Source organism: Varanus komodoensis, unplaced genomic scaffold (genome assembly GCF_004798865.1).
Source record: "Varanus komodoensis strain SLA01 unplaced genomic scaffold, ASM479886v1 scaffold101, whole genome shotgun sequence".
Lineage (NCBI taxonomy): Eukaryota > Metazoa > Chordata > Lepidosauria > Squamata > Varanidae > Varanus > Varanus komodoensis.
Window position 1 is genome coordinate 137,167 of NW_025335275.1, and position 19,190 is coordinate 156,356.

Consider the following 19,190-nt stretch of genomic DNA (forward strand, 5'->3'; position numbering starts at 1 on the left):
CAGCATTCAGAGGATACTAGATTAGCACGATCCCATTCACAAGAGATTGAGGAACTCCCACGGGCAACCCAACTGTGCTAAACACTACCAAAGAATTCAGCAGAATTTGGCAGCGGGAAAGAAGTCTGTGTAGAGAAACATCCTACAGTCAATACCTGCAATGCATGCAAAACCCAAAAGCTACATAGAGAAAAACAAAATGGCAGTGTTTGTATGATGCAACAACCCAGAGGGTGACAAGTCATGGCAGCTTGCTGTTTCATGTGAAACCAGAACAGTTCTCAGAGGTGACTTGAGGGCAAGCCGCCATGACATCCCGTGGTTTACATTAGGTGTTGGTGAACCTATGATGGGGTGCTGTGCCATCCAGACCTGGGTTATCAATTCTATCACACGTCCAGGGAAGGTGAAAGTGAGCCACTCTGCAAGAAAAGCAAAAACCTTTTGCTGAGCTTACCTGGGCCAATTCCAGTGACAGGTGCACCACTGACACCTGAGTGACAAAGTGAAGCGTCTGCAGGACCATTTTCACTCACTGCAGCTCCCCCAGCATCCTTTCCCGGGCCAGCATTTTGCAAACAGAGTTGACCATTAGTGACAACTCTTCAAGTGGCGCACTAGAAGGGCTATCACTGGTCTGCCACTTTTTCCTGTCACAGATGTATGCAAGTATTTTTCGATTTGTTTGATTAGTAGCACTTGCCAACAAACGCATTTGTGAGAGTCTGAAATGGGAAGCCTTCTCTGGGTAATGACCCAGGGGATGTCTGTTGTCCAAGTATAGCAAGTACCGACCATGGCCATTGATGAAGGAAGGCTGCTATACAGTTCATTTTTCATTTTGCCTTCCTTTGATAGCTGTCAGAAGGCATGCTGCCAAGGGTAAACAAGTTGTAAATGATTTTGGTTGCAAAAGCAGGGAGCCAACAGATTTCGCTCTTGGCAACAAATTCCTCTAATTTTTGTCGTAGGGCTGGGTGGGTTGGCCATGGCTCTTTTCAGTGCCCTGCATCTCTTCACCACCACTTTCCCAAGAGTCTAGGTGCTTGGGAAGGTAGAAAAGCACAAGCCACCTCATTTATGGGAGCACTGAGTTTTAGTAGCTAGCTATCAAAGCGCAACCTGTCTTTTAAAATTAGTTTTTGACAGGGACATATTTGGATGTTCCTATCCAAATTCCCTGCTCCTGGAAATGGGGTAACTTGCACTGCTCCATCTTTCTGAGCACCTTGTTTTGGGCTTGTTTCTGCCCAAGGCTCAGGAGAATGCTACATACACTTATCTCTAATAACTTAAAAGTTGCCCTGTACATTCTAAATATAGTTCAGAAATTTAGTGATGCAATTGTAGATTTTACAATGAAATGCTGTGAGCACAGCTTTTCCCCTTTCCTCTTGAGGGGCACTTTTCCTTTGTGGGTAATCAGTTGGGAGCTACATGTCAGCAGTGAGAGAGATCACAGATGGGTTTGTTACCCTCTTTTTATATCTTCCAGCCAAGTGGGTAGCCATAGAAGTGACAGGTTGCTTTTGCCACAGGCGTGAACCAACTGCATGCAAAGGATCTTTGAGATGAGTCCGGTTTGTCCCTTGATTCTGTGTGGAACATCTGGTCTTGCATTGCTTTATCCTGGAAAACGGGAGAAGCTCTAGAGGATTGGAGTGTGGTATCAGTGGTTCCAATGTTCAAAAAGGGTAGCAGAGGGGATATGGGGAATTACAGGCCAGTTAGCCTTACGTCCATTCTGAGAAAGACAATGGAAAGGCTCAGATAGGGTGTGCTCTAGAAGACCTAGAGAAGGGAGGCTGGCAGCCATGCAGTCTGGCTTCCATACAAACAGATCCTGTCAGACGAACCTTATGGAATTCCATTATAAGGTCTCGAGGTGGCTAGACGGAGGGAACACGGTGAATGTGGTTTATCTGGATTTCAGCAAGGCTTTTGACAAAGTGCTGCATATCCTGGTCATGGAATTGTTGAGCTTTGGGATAGATTGATGCACTGTCTGGTGGATTAGGGCATGATTGATGGACTGAAAGCAGAGGGTAACCATTAGTGGGGAATCATTGGGATGGCAGCCAGTGACAAGTAGGGTCCCCCCAGGGCTCTGTCCTGGGACCAATCCTGTTTAATCATTTCATCAACGACATGGAAGGGGTGAACAGTCTGCTGATCAAATTCGCAGACGATACTAAAATGGGGGCAGTGGCCACAACTGAGGAGGAGCAGGTACTCTGGTTCCAGAAGGAACTGGACAGACTATGGAAGTGGGCAGGGAACAATAGGGTGGTGTTGAATGTGGGTAAGTGAAGGTCTTGCATTTGGGGCATAGAACTGTCTTAAGTACGGGTTTGGGGACAAGTGGCTGGAAAGGGATATCAGGGTACTGGTCGACTGCAGGCTGAACATGAGTCAACAGTATGACACAGAAGTTAAGAGGACAAATGCCACTCTTGGATGTATAGCCAAAAGTATAGCTTCCAGATCTAAGGAAGTGTTGATACACAATGCTGGTGTGCCTACAACTGGAGTACTACATCCGGTTCTGGGCTCCACATTATAGGAGAGACATAGCTAGGTTAGAATTGGTTCAGTGCAGGGTCACAAGAATGGTAGCTGGGTTGGGAGGAATGATACATGGGGAGAGATTGAGGGAACTGGGTCTTCTCAGCCTGGATAAGAGGAGACTCCAAGAGGATCTTTTAGCAACTTAAAGCTATGTGAAGGGATGTCATGTGGAGGAGGGCTGTGAGCTGTTCTTCCCTGCAGTGGAGGTCAGGACATGTTCCAATGGGGCAAAGCTCAAGGAATCAGGCATCAGGGTTCAACCCTAACCAGGCTTCAGGATGGTTATTGGAGTACTTCCTGATGGTTAGGACCGCTAGGATATGGAATGGCTTCCAAGGGAGGTGGTTGAGCCCCTATCAGTGAGGGTATTCAAGGAAAGACTGGACAACCACATGTTGGGGATTGCATGAGTGGAGCTGGCTGGAGCTGAGGGTCAGTCTAAATGGTCTGAGAGGCCCTTTCAGACTCTTTGTTTCTATGATTGTAACACACTCTTGTGTATCTAGGCAGGAGTGGCCAATCTCCAGCTCTAGGACTGCTTGTGAAATCCAAGAGCTACCAAGTTGCCCAATCTGGGCCTGAACACACATTTTAGTCCAGGGCAAACCATGCAAGATAGGCCCCAACCCAAGATGAGTTTGCAAGGGACAAACTGGTACCACCCAGCTGGTAATTCCCTCCCTCCATTTTAGCATTGTGGAGATGAGCACACATCAGATTTCCACCAGCAAAGTGATCACCCACTTCAGGATTACAGATCCCAAAGCTATTTTAATACCCTGATCAAGCTGCTTAGTGTCCTCAAGGTCACTTGAGAAGGCAAAGGCTGCCTTCTATGGCCTGTAAGAAATGGGGTGGACTTAGGGAACCAGTCTGTGATTTCATGGAGTCTACTTCACACAGCAGGCTAGACAGATTTTGATTGCTTTAATTTGCAACGAAGTTGTGTGATGATACACAGGTAGGGAATATCTTGAGAATATTCCAGCATTCAAAGATTAAGACAGAGGACAAACCTGGCAGGGGCATGTTGGTCATTTTTCTGTCCAAAGTTGCCTAGGATTGTCGCTTTTGCATATAATGTAGTACTGTACAGAATGCCCTTCCTTCATAGCCTGGATCCTCTTCCATTGACTTACAAATAATTCCCAGAACTTGTAACAAGAATCTACTGTTAGTGCCTCCTGAGGAACACAACTGGGGGTTTAGCAACAGGCTGCTTCAGTTGTCAATGTCTCTCGTGTTCTCTCAGCTTTGTATGTTGCCATTTACAAAGTGGCATCACACTCCCATGGAAGCGGAGACTGGCAGTGGAACAGTTAAGTGAGCAAGGACAAGTAACAGGCCACACACCACTTATCCTGGAAGTGAGCCTGGAAGGAGCACATTCTTTGTCAAAGGTGTAGAAGCGCTGCAGAAGCCTGAGTATTTGCCAGTCTCCACAGGATAAGAGGGGGCTGCAAAGGCATTTTATTGTAACCCTCCCCCCACAACAAATCAGATGTGAAATATGTGGAAGGCAACACAGAGGGCCATGGAATACAAAGCGATGACAATGCGGATGGATACTGGGCAAGAAGTCAATGATGGCATTTACAGGAAAGGCCAGTGTGGGTGCAGCCAGCGTGGTGGGCTGCCTGTTACTCAAAGGCTTAGCAGACAGACAAAAAGCCCTTTTGCAAAGAGAAGTAAATGTGGGATGTATCTGAATCATTCCATAAACAAGTTGACTTGTTCATATTCCATGGGAGAAAAGTGACACAGAGCTTGCAACATAGGAAACAAACTAGAGTGTCATCTAGGGACAACTGTTTGTAGCTACAGTGTTTCCCTGAAAATAAGACCGAGTCTTATATTAATTTTTGCTCCGAAAGACTTATTTTCAGGAGATATCTTATTTTTTCTTACAAAAGCCATGAAATTCTTGCCCCAAGAGTCCTCCATGATTCCTTTCTTGTACTCAATGGAACACCTCTTTCTTTTTGCACCCATCTTGCATTTTGCATCCATGCATTAAGTATGTCCATTACAACACAGGATGTATTGATGTTATTCATGCCTTATATCTGTACTCTGACTGGTCATTCGGCAATAAATCCCACATCTGTTTACACAGGCCTTTACCTCTCGTCCAAAGGCACCCGCTTCGGTATTTACAAATAATTAAAATGTATATTATCATTTATTTTAAGTATTAATGTCAATAATATTATTTATTTATATTTAATTGTATATTAACATCATTATTTTATCATTCAATATGTCTATCATGCGCTGCAATGGACGGGCTACCATGTTTCCCTGTCCACACAAGGCTGACGATCTTAACTAGGGCTTATTTTTGGGGTAGGGCTTATATTACGAGCATCCTGAAAAATCATGCTAGGGCTTATTTTCTGGTTAGGTTTTATTTTCGGGGAAACACGGTATCAACAATTCCCAGCTGGGGGAAAGGAGGCAGTTATCAACGTTGCCTTGTGCAGCTCAGTGGGGCTGTACTATAAGGCCAAGGAAGCAGCAGTTCATCAGGCCTGAACTATTTTGCCGTCCTGTCCTGGGAAGTTTCTTTGGGGCTCTCCGACTGCTTCTTCCGCTTCTCACGAAGCAGCTGGCGGTAATGCAGACGCTTGGGATTGAGACTGTAGGCTTGGAGCCGCTGGCGGCTGAACTCAAAGCTCCCCACCCGCACCTTGGTGCTCAGCACCAGCCCCTTTCTGCCTCTCTTCTTTCTTTTCTGAACAGACGGGTGGGCTGTGCAAGGACCTTCTAAGGCAGCAGCCTCTGACTTCCTTTTTGTGGCTGGCACTGACTTGAGGCCATTGGCTTCCTTGGGAAGCAAGAGTCCCTTCTCCTCACATCCAGGGCTAGCTATCCGCATCTCTTCAGAAGGCAGTTCCTTATGCTTGGCTTTCGCCCTGGCCTTCTTTCCTTTCTTGCCCTGAGGTTTCTTGACATCATCTTCCTCCATCCTGCAAGGAAAACAAGTGGGAAAATCAAATAATGTGGATCTCAGGGGCTGCTATTGCACCACAGAGCAAAAGATGCAGTAGAATGGACAGAGCCACTGGGATTGTAGATACAGCCCCTGCTCAGAATCAATAGCCAGATTTCAGAGGAGAGCCAAGAAAGGAGTACCCAGCGAGTATGACCTCCAAATTCTACTGCTTCCTTTTCTGTGTCCATTCAAGAGAAAGTGAGCTAAAGCAGGCAGCAACTGCCCAAGATGGCAGGAGGAGATGCCAGTGTTCAATATAAAATACATTCTTTATTCTATTCTATATATGCTCTCCCCATATATATAGCTAAAGGCCACAGGGTGGCCATCCCTTTGCTATAAGTGCTACCTTGGCTCATGAACTTAATCTGTTCCACAACTCTGGTCACGACCCAAATTGGTTGCGAGCCAAGTCAAATCTCCCCATAAGGTTCAATGTAAATAAGGTTAATCCGATCTGTAACTATTTTTTTTTTTTAATCACAAAAATTTGAAGCAAAGTGACAAAGAACAACAAAGATTGTGGCCATCTCCACCCCCTCCCCGCAGCACGACCGCAATCACGCCAGTGTTCCCTGCATGAGCACTACCGCGACTGCGGCCACAGATGGGTGCAATCGCGGGTGCACTCGGGGGGAGATGGGCACGAGCATGATCAGCACCTGATGCAGAGTTCGCGACCTGAGTAAAATTTTTTCTTAAATTTTGGTTTGCGACCCGATTTGGTCATGAACTGAGGCATTTGTGAGCCGAGGTACCACTGTATTTAGATTGAGGAATTACCCTCTTTCAGAGGAGTCTGATTTTATTTACTCCCCACTACGACATGTGGCCTGACCCAGCCATCCAAGTCTTCTTGACTGCTTGAATAAGCCATTCAGCAAAAGAACCAATGGCATGGGGCACCTCTTTGTTTCTCATAATGTTCAGCATTTGCGGCAGTGTGGAGGCACTCATATTGCCTGTTCCCACTGTTTAGTCCAGTGATTTGCATTTCCAGGGACACAACCAGGCTTGCCATACCAACTGCTGGAATAAAGCCCACCATCTTTCAGAGTACATACTCGGCCTGAAGGGATCTGAAAATCTGTTTCTTCTTCCAGACATTTTGGCTTTTCTGTTCATAGACAGCCTTGTCCTGCAGCTCCTCCTTCTCGGACCTGTACAGAAGACATCCTGTCAGTTCCTAAGACTGTCCCATTACCCAAACCTACCCAGTTTTTTTTTTAGGACAAGAGGGATAACAAAGTGGCAGGAAGGGAGGCTTTTTGAAGCCTCGTTCATGAAGTACCAGGACACAGACCCAGAACAGATCCTCTCCCAACTTAAAACGGTGAATTTGCCATTTCATAGAAATACAATTTTGAGATTTTTTTCCCCAATTCGCTTTGAGAAGCAAGCCTGAACATCATCACCTGCTTTCATTTAACAAAAAAAGAAAGCCACTGAAAAGCCCTTCTATGCTGGCTTTGAGTTCACACTATTGAAGACAACCTGTAAGCAAGTGGGTAAAAGTGGGTAAAATCTAGTGAAGGCTCAGACCCACAAGTGAGGTCCTGAAAAGACTTTGTAATCAAGCTCTGGAGTGGGTTGTATGCCTTGTTTCTACCCTAAAATATGTGCTTTTCATCCCCCAGTCCTTGCCAGAGAATCTTGCAATTCTTTCAGAAAAAGTGGCCAACTCTCAGTGTGCCCAGAGTCGTACAAGAACCTGGAAGGACCAACCCCCATGCCAGGGTTCATTGTGGCACTGCAGGAGCCGTAGTTTTATTGCAAGCGTTGGCTACTCATTTACAATGCAGCCACCTGAAAGAGCAACCTCCTTACCATTCTTGCCACCCACCTGTACATGCAGGTTTTCCGCAGAGAACACCAACGATTCAGCTCCTTGTCATCGGCTGTCAAAATCTGGAGGGGAACAGATTGTCAGTTTCGGATGCTTCTATGAGCTCCACAACATCAGTGGTCTGGAGCACTCATTCTGGTGAGAGGGAAATGTTACCTCCTCGGTAGAGAGTCCATAGCTGCAAGGGACCACAGTGCGGTACTTGAAACGACAGGGCAGGTCTCCTATCAGATCCTCATAATGCAGGTTGTAGACCTCATCCAGGTACTGCTCAAATGTCTTTGTCTCTGCAAAGACCACAAGGAAACATGGCTTGGCAAGATGGCTTTCACCACAGGTGGAAGCTGAATTATGCCCAGGCTTTCGCTGACTCCATCCTTTAAACTATGGAATTTGCTTAAAGGTATAGAGGAGGATATCAATGGCTACTGGTTATGATGGCTACCTCCATATGAGTGGGACTACGCTACTGCATACGTATCTCATTTGTGGGTTTTGCATGGGCTCTACTTGACCTGGGCTGGCAATAGAAAAACACTTCACTTCTGTCACTGCACTGAAGCATCTATTTCCAAAGGGAGTTCCCTTCTCAGATTCCACAGTCCTCACAAGTTGTTGCCGTCCCTTGATCCAGAGAAAGTTCTCTAAAATTACCTAGCATCTGACTTCCTTACCAGGATTAAAAGGTTCTTTTTTGTGACCAATGCTCTCTGCAAAATGTGACTTGCGTTTCTTCTTGCCGAGAAGGGGAGCTTCCAGCTTCCGCTTCTTTTTCAAAGGGCCAGGTTGCTGGGTAGGGTCATAATCGGCATCCATCTGAAGGCATGGCATGTAGAGGGGAGCAGAAATGAGCAACATTACCATAAAACCAGATAGGAGAGTAGAGCAAATTCCTTCCCCACACATTCATGTGAAAGCGTGACAGACAAGCTCAGACAAGAACACAGCAAAGTTTGCAAATGTATGAGCTGCTGTCCATAGCAAACTAAGGCTGCAAACAGAAATCTGCATGGACATTTCTTGTCTTCATTTAGCCCTTTTAACATACAGAACAGCTGTTGCAATACTTTACCACTGCTACAGTTGCATCCCAGAAAGGGTCAATTTATCTGTAAGTAAGTCCTAAGAAATTAATGTGTATCACTCCTGTAAAGGTTGAAAAAGTTTCCAACTCTCAGGGAGCAAAGAATGCAACTACATACAACAGACTTGATGTCGAAGTTGGCAGGCCCCTTGTGAAAGATTATCTGTGGTTTAGGACAGAACCTGCATCTTTCCCCATAACTTCACTCATCTCTGTCCTTTGTTAAATGCCACAGTTTTTGCCAAGTCAAATCTTTGGACAATGTACTGGTTAAAATGTGCATGGCCCTGACTGCAAAATATGGTTTTCTTGGAGCTAACATTTATTCTTCCTGTCACAGCCTTGGCAGAAGTGACAGTGAGGCAAGCGCTCCTCTTGCTGGCACTCCCTAAGGACACCAGGGGAATGGGACAGCTGGTCAAGACATACAACAAACCTACTATGAAGTCAGGATCATCACAGTGTGGCTGGTACTCTTCCTCCTGCTGCAGCCATGTGTCAGCTTCTGCTTCAGCTTCTTGCCTGCCTGTCCACTTGTCCCAATTCCATTCATCTGGATAAGGGATAGAAAGATAATTTTTACTTTCCAAGCCACTATCCTCTGGGTCCTATTTTTGATGGCCCTCACTCAGCCCATGCGGATATAGCAGGTGACAGGCTAGGATCCCCTCACTCAAGCTTGGGATATAAAGGAAACTCATATTTGGCATACCTAATTCTAGAATGAAGCACAACTTCCAGAAACTTGCCTTGTAAAGCTACCCACTCTAACATATTGGTTTTACAGAGGATTGCCTTTGCTCAAAGACCTCCCAACATACCATCAATTCCTTCCTCTGTCTCAAACTGCGGTTTCTCTTCCTCATCAACTCCATAGTACTCATCCCCAAAGAATTTCTGGAAGAAAGGAATACAGCAGTAAAACTGGAAGAGTTCCACGTCCTCAGAACCAATGGACTATCTCAGAAGTTGCTATATTACAGAGTAGATGAAGTTATCTGATTCTGGAAAACTTAAAGAAGCTCCAGTTTAATTTTATTCAGAATCAAGTCTCTCTCAACAACTATAATGACAACATACTAGGTTATTTAACCTGATTTACGTAATTGTTATTATTAATTTAGAACGTTAAATAACCCCTCCGCCCAATCAGCTCCCTAGACTTGTACTGGAAGAAGACCAGAGCAAACAAGGAGAATAGTAGGATAATAATCTCAGGTCCCTACCACCTGCCTTGACTGTGAATAGTAAGACATGCTGAGTTGAATACAGCAGATACTCTTGCAATTTTACAAAAGGAGTGTTGCCATCGATATTATTCAGAGGTACAATGAATGCAATGTTGCCCTTGCTTTCAAATGAATCTCTACCCCACATATCCCCACAGAGATCAGTAGACTCTCATTCTCCCCACATGCAGCCACATGCCACTTGACTATGTCTTTAGAGAGAAATTTGGTCCTCCCACCAAAGCTGAGAGTGCAAATCATGAAAACTGGAAGCTGTTCCCCCACACTGTACAAGCATCTCCCAGCTTCCATGACAGATGAGGTAAGCTCAGAGCCCTCAGTCTGCCCCGTGGACAATGATTCCAGAGCTCGTTCAGCTAGAAACTGAACTTTAAACCACAAATCCTCCCTTCAAATCTCAGATTTGCCATTAATTCTCTAGGTGGCCTGGGGCAAGCCCCTATTCTGTCCATTTCAGCCTCTTCTTCCTTGCCCAGTATCAAAACAAATACTGGGCTGGTGTATGGGAAACATTCTGGACATTTTGAAATGCTACATAACAGAATCATGCCACTATTTACATTAGGGAGGTCTCTGATTGCCAAGAGATCTGTAATCAGCCTGGAAACAGGCACTCACCTCCATAAGCTGGTCATGATGGGAGGGATCAAAATCCCCTTCAAGATCCTTCTCCTGGAAGATACTGGTTGTACTGCCAGTGACCTCATGAAGCTTTGCAAGTCGCTCCAGGATCTCCCGGCGTTTCAGGTTCTTCAACTGCTTCAGCTCCTCCTGCTTACGCTCCTTCTCCTTTTAAGACAGGCAAAGCACAATATTCAGGGAGAGACCTTTGCCTGGCAACCCCGGCAGCCTGCATCATGCTAAGCCTCGTCACCCAGCCAGAGAGAGCCAAGCCCATCAGTCACTCTCTCCTTGCCAGAACTCACTTTCCTCTTGCGCTCCCGGGTCTCCTGGCGCTTCTCTTTGCGGTGCTCATCCTTCCGGCGCACTGAAGTTGCAATGATGCGGGGATAGCTATTCACCTGGCAGGCAGAGGATGGAGGAAGGAGAAGATGGACTGGGACATTCCTCTGATAACCACCTTCTTCAGACAAAACTGGGGAAGGGATCTCCAGAATGTCTCCCTCCAGTCTCCTCACAGAGGAGCACTGAACAGAGACCCATCCAGGCAAGGGATGCTGCCCTCACCCGTTCAGCTTCAGGCTCCTCAAAGCGGAAGTTGTATTTCCTCTCAAAATCCTCCTGCTTCTTTAGGAACAGCTCGCCCTCATCTGATGAGTCTGACACATTCAGTTGTGCCTCAGGTAGCCTGGGGGGAGGCAGCACAGAGCAGAATGAGTGACAAGTAAGGCAAGAGAACATGAAAGGTGCCACAGCATTTGCTCTTGGGCAGAACTCAACAGTATCCACTGCAGAAGTGGAAATGGCCACATCCTGGGACCATGTGCGACTTTCACAGAAGGTAGGCCAAAATCGTAGCCAGTTCATTTGCTAGAGCTGAAGTAGATGTGGGATGATTTTTGTCTGAGCAAGACCATACAAACTGATACCTTGTCAAAACTGTCTTTGCCCAGACTCAGGGATCTGAGCCTTCCCAGGGCGGGGAAGCATTCACCTGCCACCTTTGTGAAATCCCTCCATCATGCCCTCAACTCTAGCCATATTAGAGTTATTAGATATCTTCCATGTCGTTGATAAAAAAATTAAACAGGATCAGCCCCAGGACAGAGCCCTGGGGGACCCCAATTGTCACTGGCCACCATCCTGATGATTCCCCACTAATGATTACCCTCTGCTTTCGGTCCATCAGCTATGCCCTAATCCATCGGACAGTGCATTGGTGTATCCCAAAACTCCTCAGTTTCTCAACCAATTGAGAAGTTCTGAAGCCATCCATGTGGAGGATGTTTCATATTCCAAATGGCTGTGGGCCCCAGCTAAGCATTCCACCTGGCTTTGTCCTTGTCCCCAACAATACCCCATTGCCTCCACTGCAGCTCCTGCTCTGATTGGCCATGCCAGGAAAAAAAATTCTTGAGCAGTCAACAGGTACTGAATGTAAAACGGCGATGAGTGAAGAAGGAACAGAGAAGGCACCAAAGCAGGTTTTGGCTTCTTTGCGAGGCTGATAAACTGAGAACAATGATGGCCAATTTATACCACCCTTATTCTCAACCACGAATTCCTGAGGTTATCCGATTTCAGTGTCAAAAACTAAAGCAGCAATACCGAACTTGAAGTCTTCTAGATGCATTGAACAGCAATGCCAGCTGGGAATGATGGGAGTTTCAATCTGATACAACATCAGGTTGAGCAGGATAAACAAGAAATACTGTTGAAGATGTTACAGTTTCATAAAGGAGTTCCTTAAAGTTTGGCAGGAAACTGGAAAAAATTGAAAAGTTCCTCATATTGGCTTTCGCATTTGTGGTATCAAAATATGTCTTCTATTACCTTAGCAGCTCAAAAACATGTTCAGGCCTTTTAGGTGAAAAGTAGGAACCTTTTCATCCTCAAAAGGACCACTGGATCATGTCAACATCTGGCTGCCTGCAAAGTGACTGCAGATCTATTAGGAAAGGTCAGAGAGACTGTGAGGGCAAAAGGTCTACAGCAGAGGCTAGATGAACAGACCAAATGTCATCAAACATGGACAGGGCAAGGTGAGGCAAGTTTCAGCCCATCTAATCCAAGATGAAGAAAAACTATCCCCACTCTCTGGATTTCATCTCCACTGAAGCCCACTTCATAACTGCAAACATGTCAAAACTGCACACTCTTCTGCGTGCTGAAGAATCAGTGCAATTTTAGGAAAAATTGCAGTGCAATTTGGTAAGAATCAGTGCAATTTTAGGAAAAAGGACTTCATGTAATCAGCTTGGCATATGGAACCATTCCCAGCAACCCTGAAAGTATCCACTGCCATGAGTTAACTTTATAAAGAAATTACTTTGAACAACTAGCCCTACCAATTATTAGGGCAACAATAAGATTACTCCGATGTATCTTGAAAAGGATACTGAGGAATGTTCAAAGACTAAGTCATCCTGTATGTCAGGAGATGACAACTTGTGAAGCATTCATCCCAACCTGCAGCCCCCGTTTAATTTCAAAGGCCTGCTAAATATGTTTAGTTCAGATGTCTGAAAAGAGCAAGCTGAACTTTCTGGAAACTTGGTGGGCAGACACCTTCTTGGATGCCTCCCTTAGCAAAGTGAAGAAGAGTGAGATACTCAGAGAAATGAAAAGCAATGCTGCCAGAAGGCCAGCCCCTGTCACTAATCTGGTCTCCTAGCAGGGTCTCCCAAGGCGGAATGGTCAACGCTGAGAGAGTAGACCAGGATCCATCCAGGGAGGAATGGCTGCATCAGCAGACGAAAATGTTAATCTCTAATGGTGATGGGGCAGAGAAACATCTGAAAGTAACACCGGCAGAGGATTTTTATTGACAACAGCTGTGAAACTCACACTAACTCTAGTTAGTAAACATGCAGGAGAAGGTGATAGCAAACATCTTCTGAATATTCTTCTCTTACAAATGCTAGGACGAAACAGCCCAAAATGAAACAAGTGATAGTGTAACAGAATGAAAGTACCAGGTCAGAAAGCATTCAACCAGCTACTGAGGAAAAGCAAAGGGCAAGTACAAATAGTGATGTTGCACATGGCATAACTAGATCAAAGCCAAAAGGAAATCTAGTGGTTGACATGCACAAATATGAAAGGAGAGCCCAACAGTGTACAACATATACAATTGAAGCATGGAATGTTAGAAGAAGTAGTCAAGGAAAACTGGAAATGAGGAAGCAAGAAATAGAACAGTTAAACATTTCAAATGGAACAGTCAGACAACCTGTGCTTTCCTGTAGAAATGACAACTCAGAAGAAATGGAGTGGCTCTAATACTTAGGCAAGATGTACTCGAGGCAGTAGGGGCTATCATACAAAGTCTGAGTGATGAGAATTCTCAGAAAACCACGCAACATAACCATCATTCAGATCTACGCTCCAACAAAAAAATGCTGAAGGAGAAATAGAAAATGCTATGCAAGCACCCAAGGGAAATTTGACAAAACACCAAAACAAGGCATGCTGATAATCACTGGAATGAAAAAGTAGGAAACAAAGCAGAATCCAATGCTGTCAAAGAATTTGTCCTACATGTCAGAAACAAAGTAGGGAAATGACTCACAAAATTCTGTGAAGCCAGTCATTGGTTTATTGCAAATGCATACTTCAGGCAACCAACCAGATGACTGTGTGCATGGATATCACTAGACAGCCAATAGAGGAACCAAATAGACTACATAATTGGAAACAGGAGATGGAGAAACTGCATTCTAGCTGCCAAAACAAGACCAGGAGTAGATTATAGTAGTGACCAGTAACTATGAATATGAAATATCAGAGTATACCTTTAAAAGATCACAAACAGAATCATTGTGCCAAAATGCAATAACATTGCTGAGGAACTGAAAATCAACAGAAAGAACAGATTTACATTACTGAGCTTAACTGAATAAACCAGAAGAACTTTGGACTGAAACCAGAGACATCATCAGCGAAGGATGCAAAAAGAAAGAAAAATCCTAGACTGAGGACAGAAGAAACACTCAAAATTTCGGAAGGACAGCTGAGAAGCAAAAGAACAGAAATAGGGACAGAATCCTGAATGCAACTTTTCAGTGACTATCATGTAGAGATAAAACAGCTACTGCAACAGAAAATACAAAGAGATAGAAGAGAACAGTACAAGAGGAAAAACAGGAGACCTTTCCCAGAAGATCCAAGCAATCAAAGGGAAATTCAAACCTGAATTAGGAATCCTGAAAGAACAATGAGGAAACATAACATCTTGCCAGGATAAAATAAGGAGAAGGTGAAAACAATATATGGAAGAACTGTACAGAAGAGATGAAAGGATGTCAGGCTCCTTCACGAAAGAATCCTATGAGGAAGAAGCTGCAATATTAGAAGGTGCAGAGAAAGTTGCTCTGAAAACAGTTGGAAGGAAGAAAGCCTCTGGAGTAGACAGAGTACCAGTAGAACTATTCCAATCAGCAGGGACTGAATCAGTCCAAATCTTCATCAGATTTCCAACAAATCTGGAAAACAGAACAATGACCCACAGACTAGAAATGTTTGATATGCATTCCAATCCCCAAGAAAGGAGATGCAAAAGAGTGCAGCAACTGCAGGACCACTGCACTGATTTTCCATGTAAGGGATACTCAAGGTGTTGCAACAATGAATTTTACCCCATACAGAAGGAAAAAAATGCCTGTCATTCAAGCTGGAGTCTGAAAAGGAAGAGGCATTGGAGATCCTATCACAAATAAATGCTGGCTATTGGAGAGCACCAGCAAATTTCAGAAGATGATATGCTTTAGAAACTATAGGAAAACCTTTGTGTGCATTAAAAGAAGCGATGGAAAATTCTGAAAGAAATGGGTGGGCTCGGAACACAATTGCAATGATGTGTAACCTGTACTGGGGACAAGAAGGCATTATTAGAACAGAATATGGAGAAACAGAATGACTTCCTATAGGCAAAGATATAACGTAAATGTACACTTTATCTCCCTAGCCGGGATAGCATAAAACATAAGGAAGCTGGGTTAGGCTCAGAGGAAGGAGGAATGAAAATCGGTAGAAGAAACATCAATAATTGATATATGAATTCCTCTTATGAAGAACCCAATGCAGTGATTCCAAGATGGCGTCGGAACAAGACGGATGTGATTAACGGAGTTCGTTTATCACACCGGTATTACTCGGCAGCGAGTCGTAGGAGACTCATCTAAGCCCTGTCGGGGTGAAGATAGATTGCCTGGGCATGCTTTTGGCTTGATGTGAGATGGCAATCTCATATCTGCTGAGAGCAATTCAGGTACTTCTCAACCGAGTAACACAGGGGGTGGTTTCAGCCCCTTCAAGTTCTCGACGTCTTAAAAGATTAGCTTCGGATTTTTATTAGCTAGATAAGCATTGGAACTGCTGAGTAAATATTTTTTACTTCTTTCACAATATTACCCGTGGAAAAGCTGCATTTGTTTATAATTTGGCATTAAGAAAAGAAAAACCCTCTGGATGTTTAGGCGGCGACTGAGATGAGAGAGAGCTGAGACTTTTGTCCAAGTTGAAGCCAAAGAAAAAGACTTTTTCCTCTAATCTCTCTAAGGGTATAAAATTAGTTTAAATTTTTAAGGTGCAAGTACATGATAGTTGGATATCTGTTTGGACTTCTGCTGAGATCAACTGGACACTCATCAGGATATTTTTCATATTGTCGGATGCTTTCTTCTTTAATGTGATGACTGTTTGGGTGAGCATTACTATTTTCCTTTTGCAATACTACTTGTGGAAAAACTATATCTGTTGTTAATTGGCATTTAAAAGAAGAGAGAAAAGGGAGAAAGGAGGAAGGATATAAGAATCTCCATTTCCTCTCCTGCGTTTCTGGGACCTCTGGCAAAATATTTGGCAACTTGCCAACCTTCTGACCACTAGTGATCTAGAGAAAAGAAAAGTGGAACTGATCTTGGCTGCCACTTTTGCGGCTATTGAAATTATTGTAATGATGGAAGAGCTGAAAGGTTTTTTTTTGGAAATACAAGAATCTTTAACAATTTTACAAATATCCCAAGAGGTGATGTTGAGACAACAGGAAATCTTCTCAATTGTACAAAAAAAGCGCTTTGATAAGCTTGATGCTTCTTTTAAGGAGATGGTGATTGACGTAGAATCCAAAACTGAACAGAATATACAAGAAATGCAACAAGTATATGAAAAATTTGAAACTGTGGATAAAAAGAAACAAATTTGGCCACTAAAGGAAGGAATTTTTTTTTTGAAGGATGGATGGATCCTGAATTAACTAAAATTGATTCTGAGAAAGAAGAAACAGTGAAGGTTGATTTGCAGCAAAAAACACAGCCATTGGGAATAAATATTGACCTACAACAAATGCTACAATCACTGAAGATAAAGCAAGAAATAGTGAAGATTGAAATACAGACTTTGAAGTGGGTTAATTTTAAACAAATAACACCAAGGGGAGAAAGATGGGCTGGAGATGTAAAGTTTAAAAATACTGATTTTCAACAAACCCTATTAAAACAAAAGCGGTTTGGAAGAGGTGTAAAAAAGAAATCTTAAAAAGGAATGGTATAAATGGGTTGGCATGTTTATTGTGGTATGGAAAGGCTAAGGTATATGATTTTAACTGTGGAAGCTTTTCTACATTTAAATGTGTTGGATTATGAAGAGATTATAAGGGTAAGATTTAAACTGAACTAAGAAGGAGAAGAATAGGAGTGGAGTCCCCCCCCCCTTTTCTCTCTCTCTCTCCTTTGTGGGTGATATAAGGGAAAATGAGATTTTTTTTCTTTTTTTTTCTTTTTTATCTTAAAAATGAATGATCAAAAGCTAAGTTGCATGACTCTTTTGTCTTTGAATTGCTATACTAGAAAATGACTATTATGGGAGTAGGAGGAGCTGTACTAAATAGATTTCTTTTTACAAGTGAGATATATTAAAGATTGTAAGGAGCTGGACTCTTATGAGGAGTTAATTGTATGTGATTAAGTGTAAGCTAGATGAAACTTTAATAAATTAGCTTAAAGAAAATTTGTTTAAAAGATATCATAGATAATTGTTGCCGTTAAATAGATTAGATAAGATATCCTTAAAGATGCTAAATGGATGTTAGACATGTGAACATAAATTGGGTTAAAAGTCTTTAGTTCTTTTTTAAGCTTGAAACTTTTCTTCTCTTTCACTTTCCTTTTTAGTGGATATTAGACTGGAATACTAGTAAGCAAAAAATGTATTTGATTGTATTTGTAACTACCATAATGAGGAGTTTATTTGTTTAATATTAGAAAAATGAAAAGATCTGGAATTGTGTAGAGTTGGTTAGACTGAAGCTACTATCGAAGAAGAAAGAAGATATTGACTTTTATCAGAGAAATGGATGGACTGATCTTACCGCAGAAGGAGAAAGAAGATAGTGACTTCTATCAAATTTGGAACTTTTTTTTTTATTGGCTGGAGAAACGGGACTTGGTTTAGATCTAAAAATGTTTTTTAAGATTCCATAAATGGATCTGAATATGATTACAGCATGTTAAAAGATATGTAGTAAGGGGCTGACTCAGTAGTTCCGATGTTTGTGATGACTGATGTTTTTAGTACTGTTTTAAAATTTAATAAAAAAGTACTGCAAAAAAAAAAAAAAAAGAACCCAATGCAGCTTAGTCCTGCTGCACACAACTACTGCTTATCCTCATAACAACAACTCTGATATAGGTTAGGCTGAGAATGAATGTCTTGCCTAAAGTCACCCAGTGGGTTTCATGGCCAAGTGAGATTAGAATCTGAATATCCTTGGTCCCTAATCCAACACTAACCACCATGCCACACTGGCTGTGTATTCCTGGCAAAAACCAGCAATGAACCCAAATAGTTCCTGATGAAAGTGAAAGAAGAAAATGCAAAAACAGGACTGCTGCTGGACGTTAAGAAAGCAAAGATTGATTGATTGATTGATTGATTTAAAGGTTTTATATGCCGTCCCCTTGCTACATAGCCTCGGCTCACAAAAGATTATGACTTTAAGAAGAAATACACAAATTGCATGCCAACAATAGAGAAACTGGAATTGTGAAGGATGTTGCAATACCTTGGCTTAGTCAATTCAAAGAAGGACTGCTGCCAAGAAATTAGACGGAAACTCAGACTTGGAAGGACAGCAATGAAGGAACCAGAAAAGATAAAAATTGGTTTTCAGTAAGGATGTTTTACTGGAAACCAAGATCATCCACACTATTGTATTCCCAATCACTGTGGATGCATGTGGGTCTAGATCAAATCCCTGGAAGCAAAAATGACAAAACTTGAAATTGCCTTATTTTGGGCACACCATGAGAAGGTGAGGCTCACTGGTGAAGACAACAATGCAGAAGAAAAAAGGAAAAGAAAAGGTGGAGGAGGAGGATCAGTTATGAGACAAACAGAGTCCATAAAGCCACAACCTTGCACTTACAAGAGCTGCGCAGGACTACTAAGGACTGGACATTTTTGAGGGCACTCATTCAGAAGGTTGTCATAAGTTGGCAATGCCTTGATGACAAATGACAAATGACAAAACAAATGTGGGCAGGAAAAAAAAGAGCAAAGAGGGAAAAGATGATGGAAAGAGAAAAGGGATGACTCACCCACTCTTGGCTCTGGCTTTGTCCACCACTGACACGCGGTCCCTGACAGATTATCCTCAAGGGAACGCCACCCTCATCAGAAAAAAGGTTGCCCACCCCTGCTGAATAACTGCATTTGACCATGCACCCAAGAGTACATGCCACCAATGGATGGGGGGGGGGAGGGAAAACTCTTATTTTTTCCCCCTCCTTTCCAGCTGTGGGGAGAAAAAAAAATCAGGGGAGGTTG

General features: G+C 43.2%; 1 protein-coding gene across 4 annotated transcripts in view; it reads right to left on the minus strand.

Annotated features, from left to right (window-relative positions):
* Positions 1–3,476: 3,476 nt before the first annotated feature.
* KRI1 (KRI1 homolog) overlaps positions 3,477–19,190 on the minus strand; it is a 36,106-nt gene continuing 20,392 nt past the window's right edge. For all 4 annotated transcript variants that reach the window (XM_044419273.1, XM_044419275.1, XM_044419274.1 and 1 more), the window contains 10 exons: positions 10,932–11,052; positions 10,670–10,765; positions 10,362–10,532; positions 9,315–9,390; positions 8,934–9,046; positions 8,084–8,225; positions 7,566–7,696; positions 7,407–7,471; positions 6,628–6,723; positions 3,477–5,537 (listed from right to left, as the gene is read on the minus strand). In XM_044419273.1, coding sequence (XP_044275208.1) covers positions 5,105–5,537; positions 6,628–6,723; positions 7,407–7,471; positions 7,566–7,696; positions 8,084–8,225; positions 8,934–9,046; positions 9,315–9,390; positions 10,362–10,532; positions 10,670–10,765; positions 10,932–11,052 — 1,444 coding nt within the window. In that variant the 3' untranslated portion in view covers positions 3,477–5,104. The remainder of the gene's footprint in view (positions 5,538–6,627; positions 6,724–7,406; positions 7,472–7,565; positions 7,697–8,083; positions 8,226–8,933; positions 9,047–9,314; positions 9,391–10,361; positions 10,533–10,669; positions 10,766–10,931; positions 11,053–19,190) is intronic.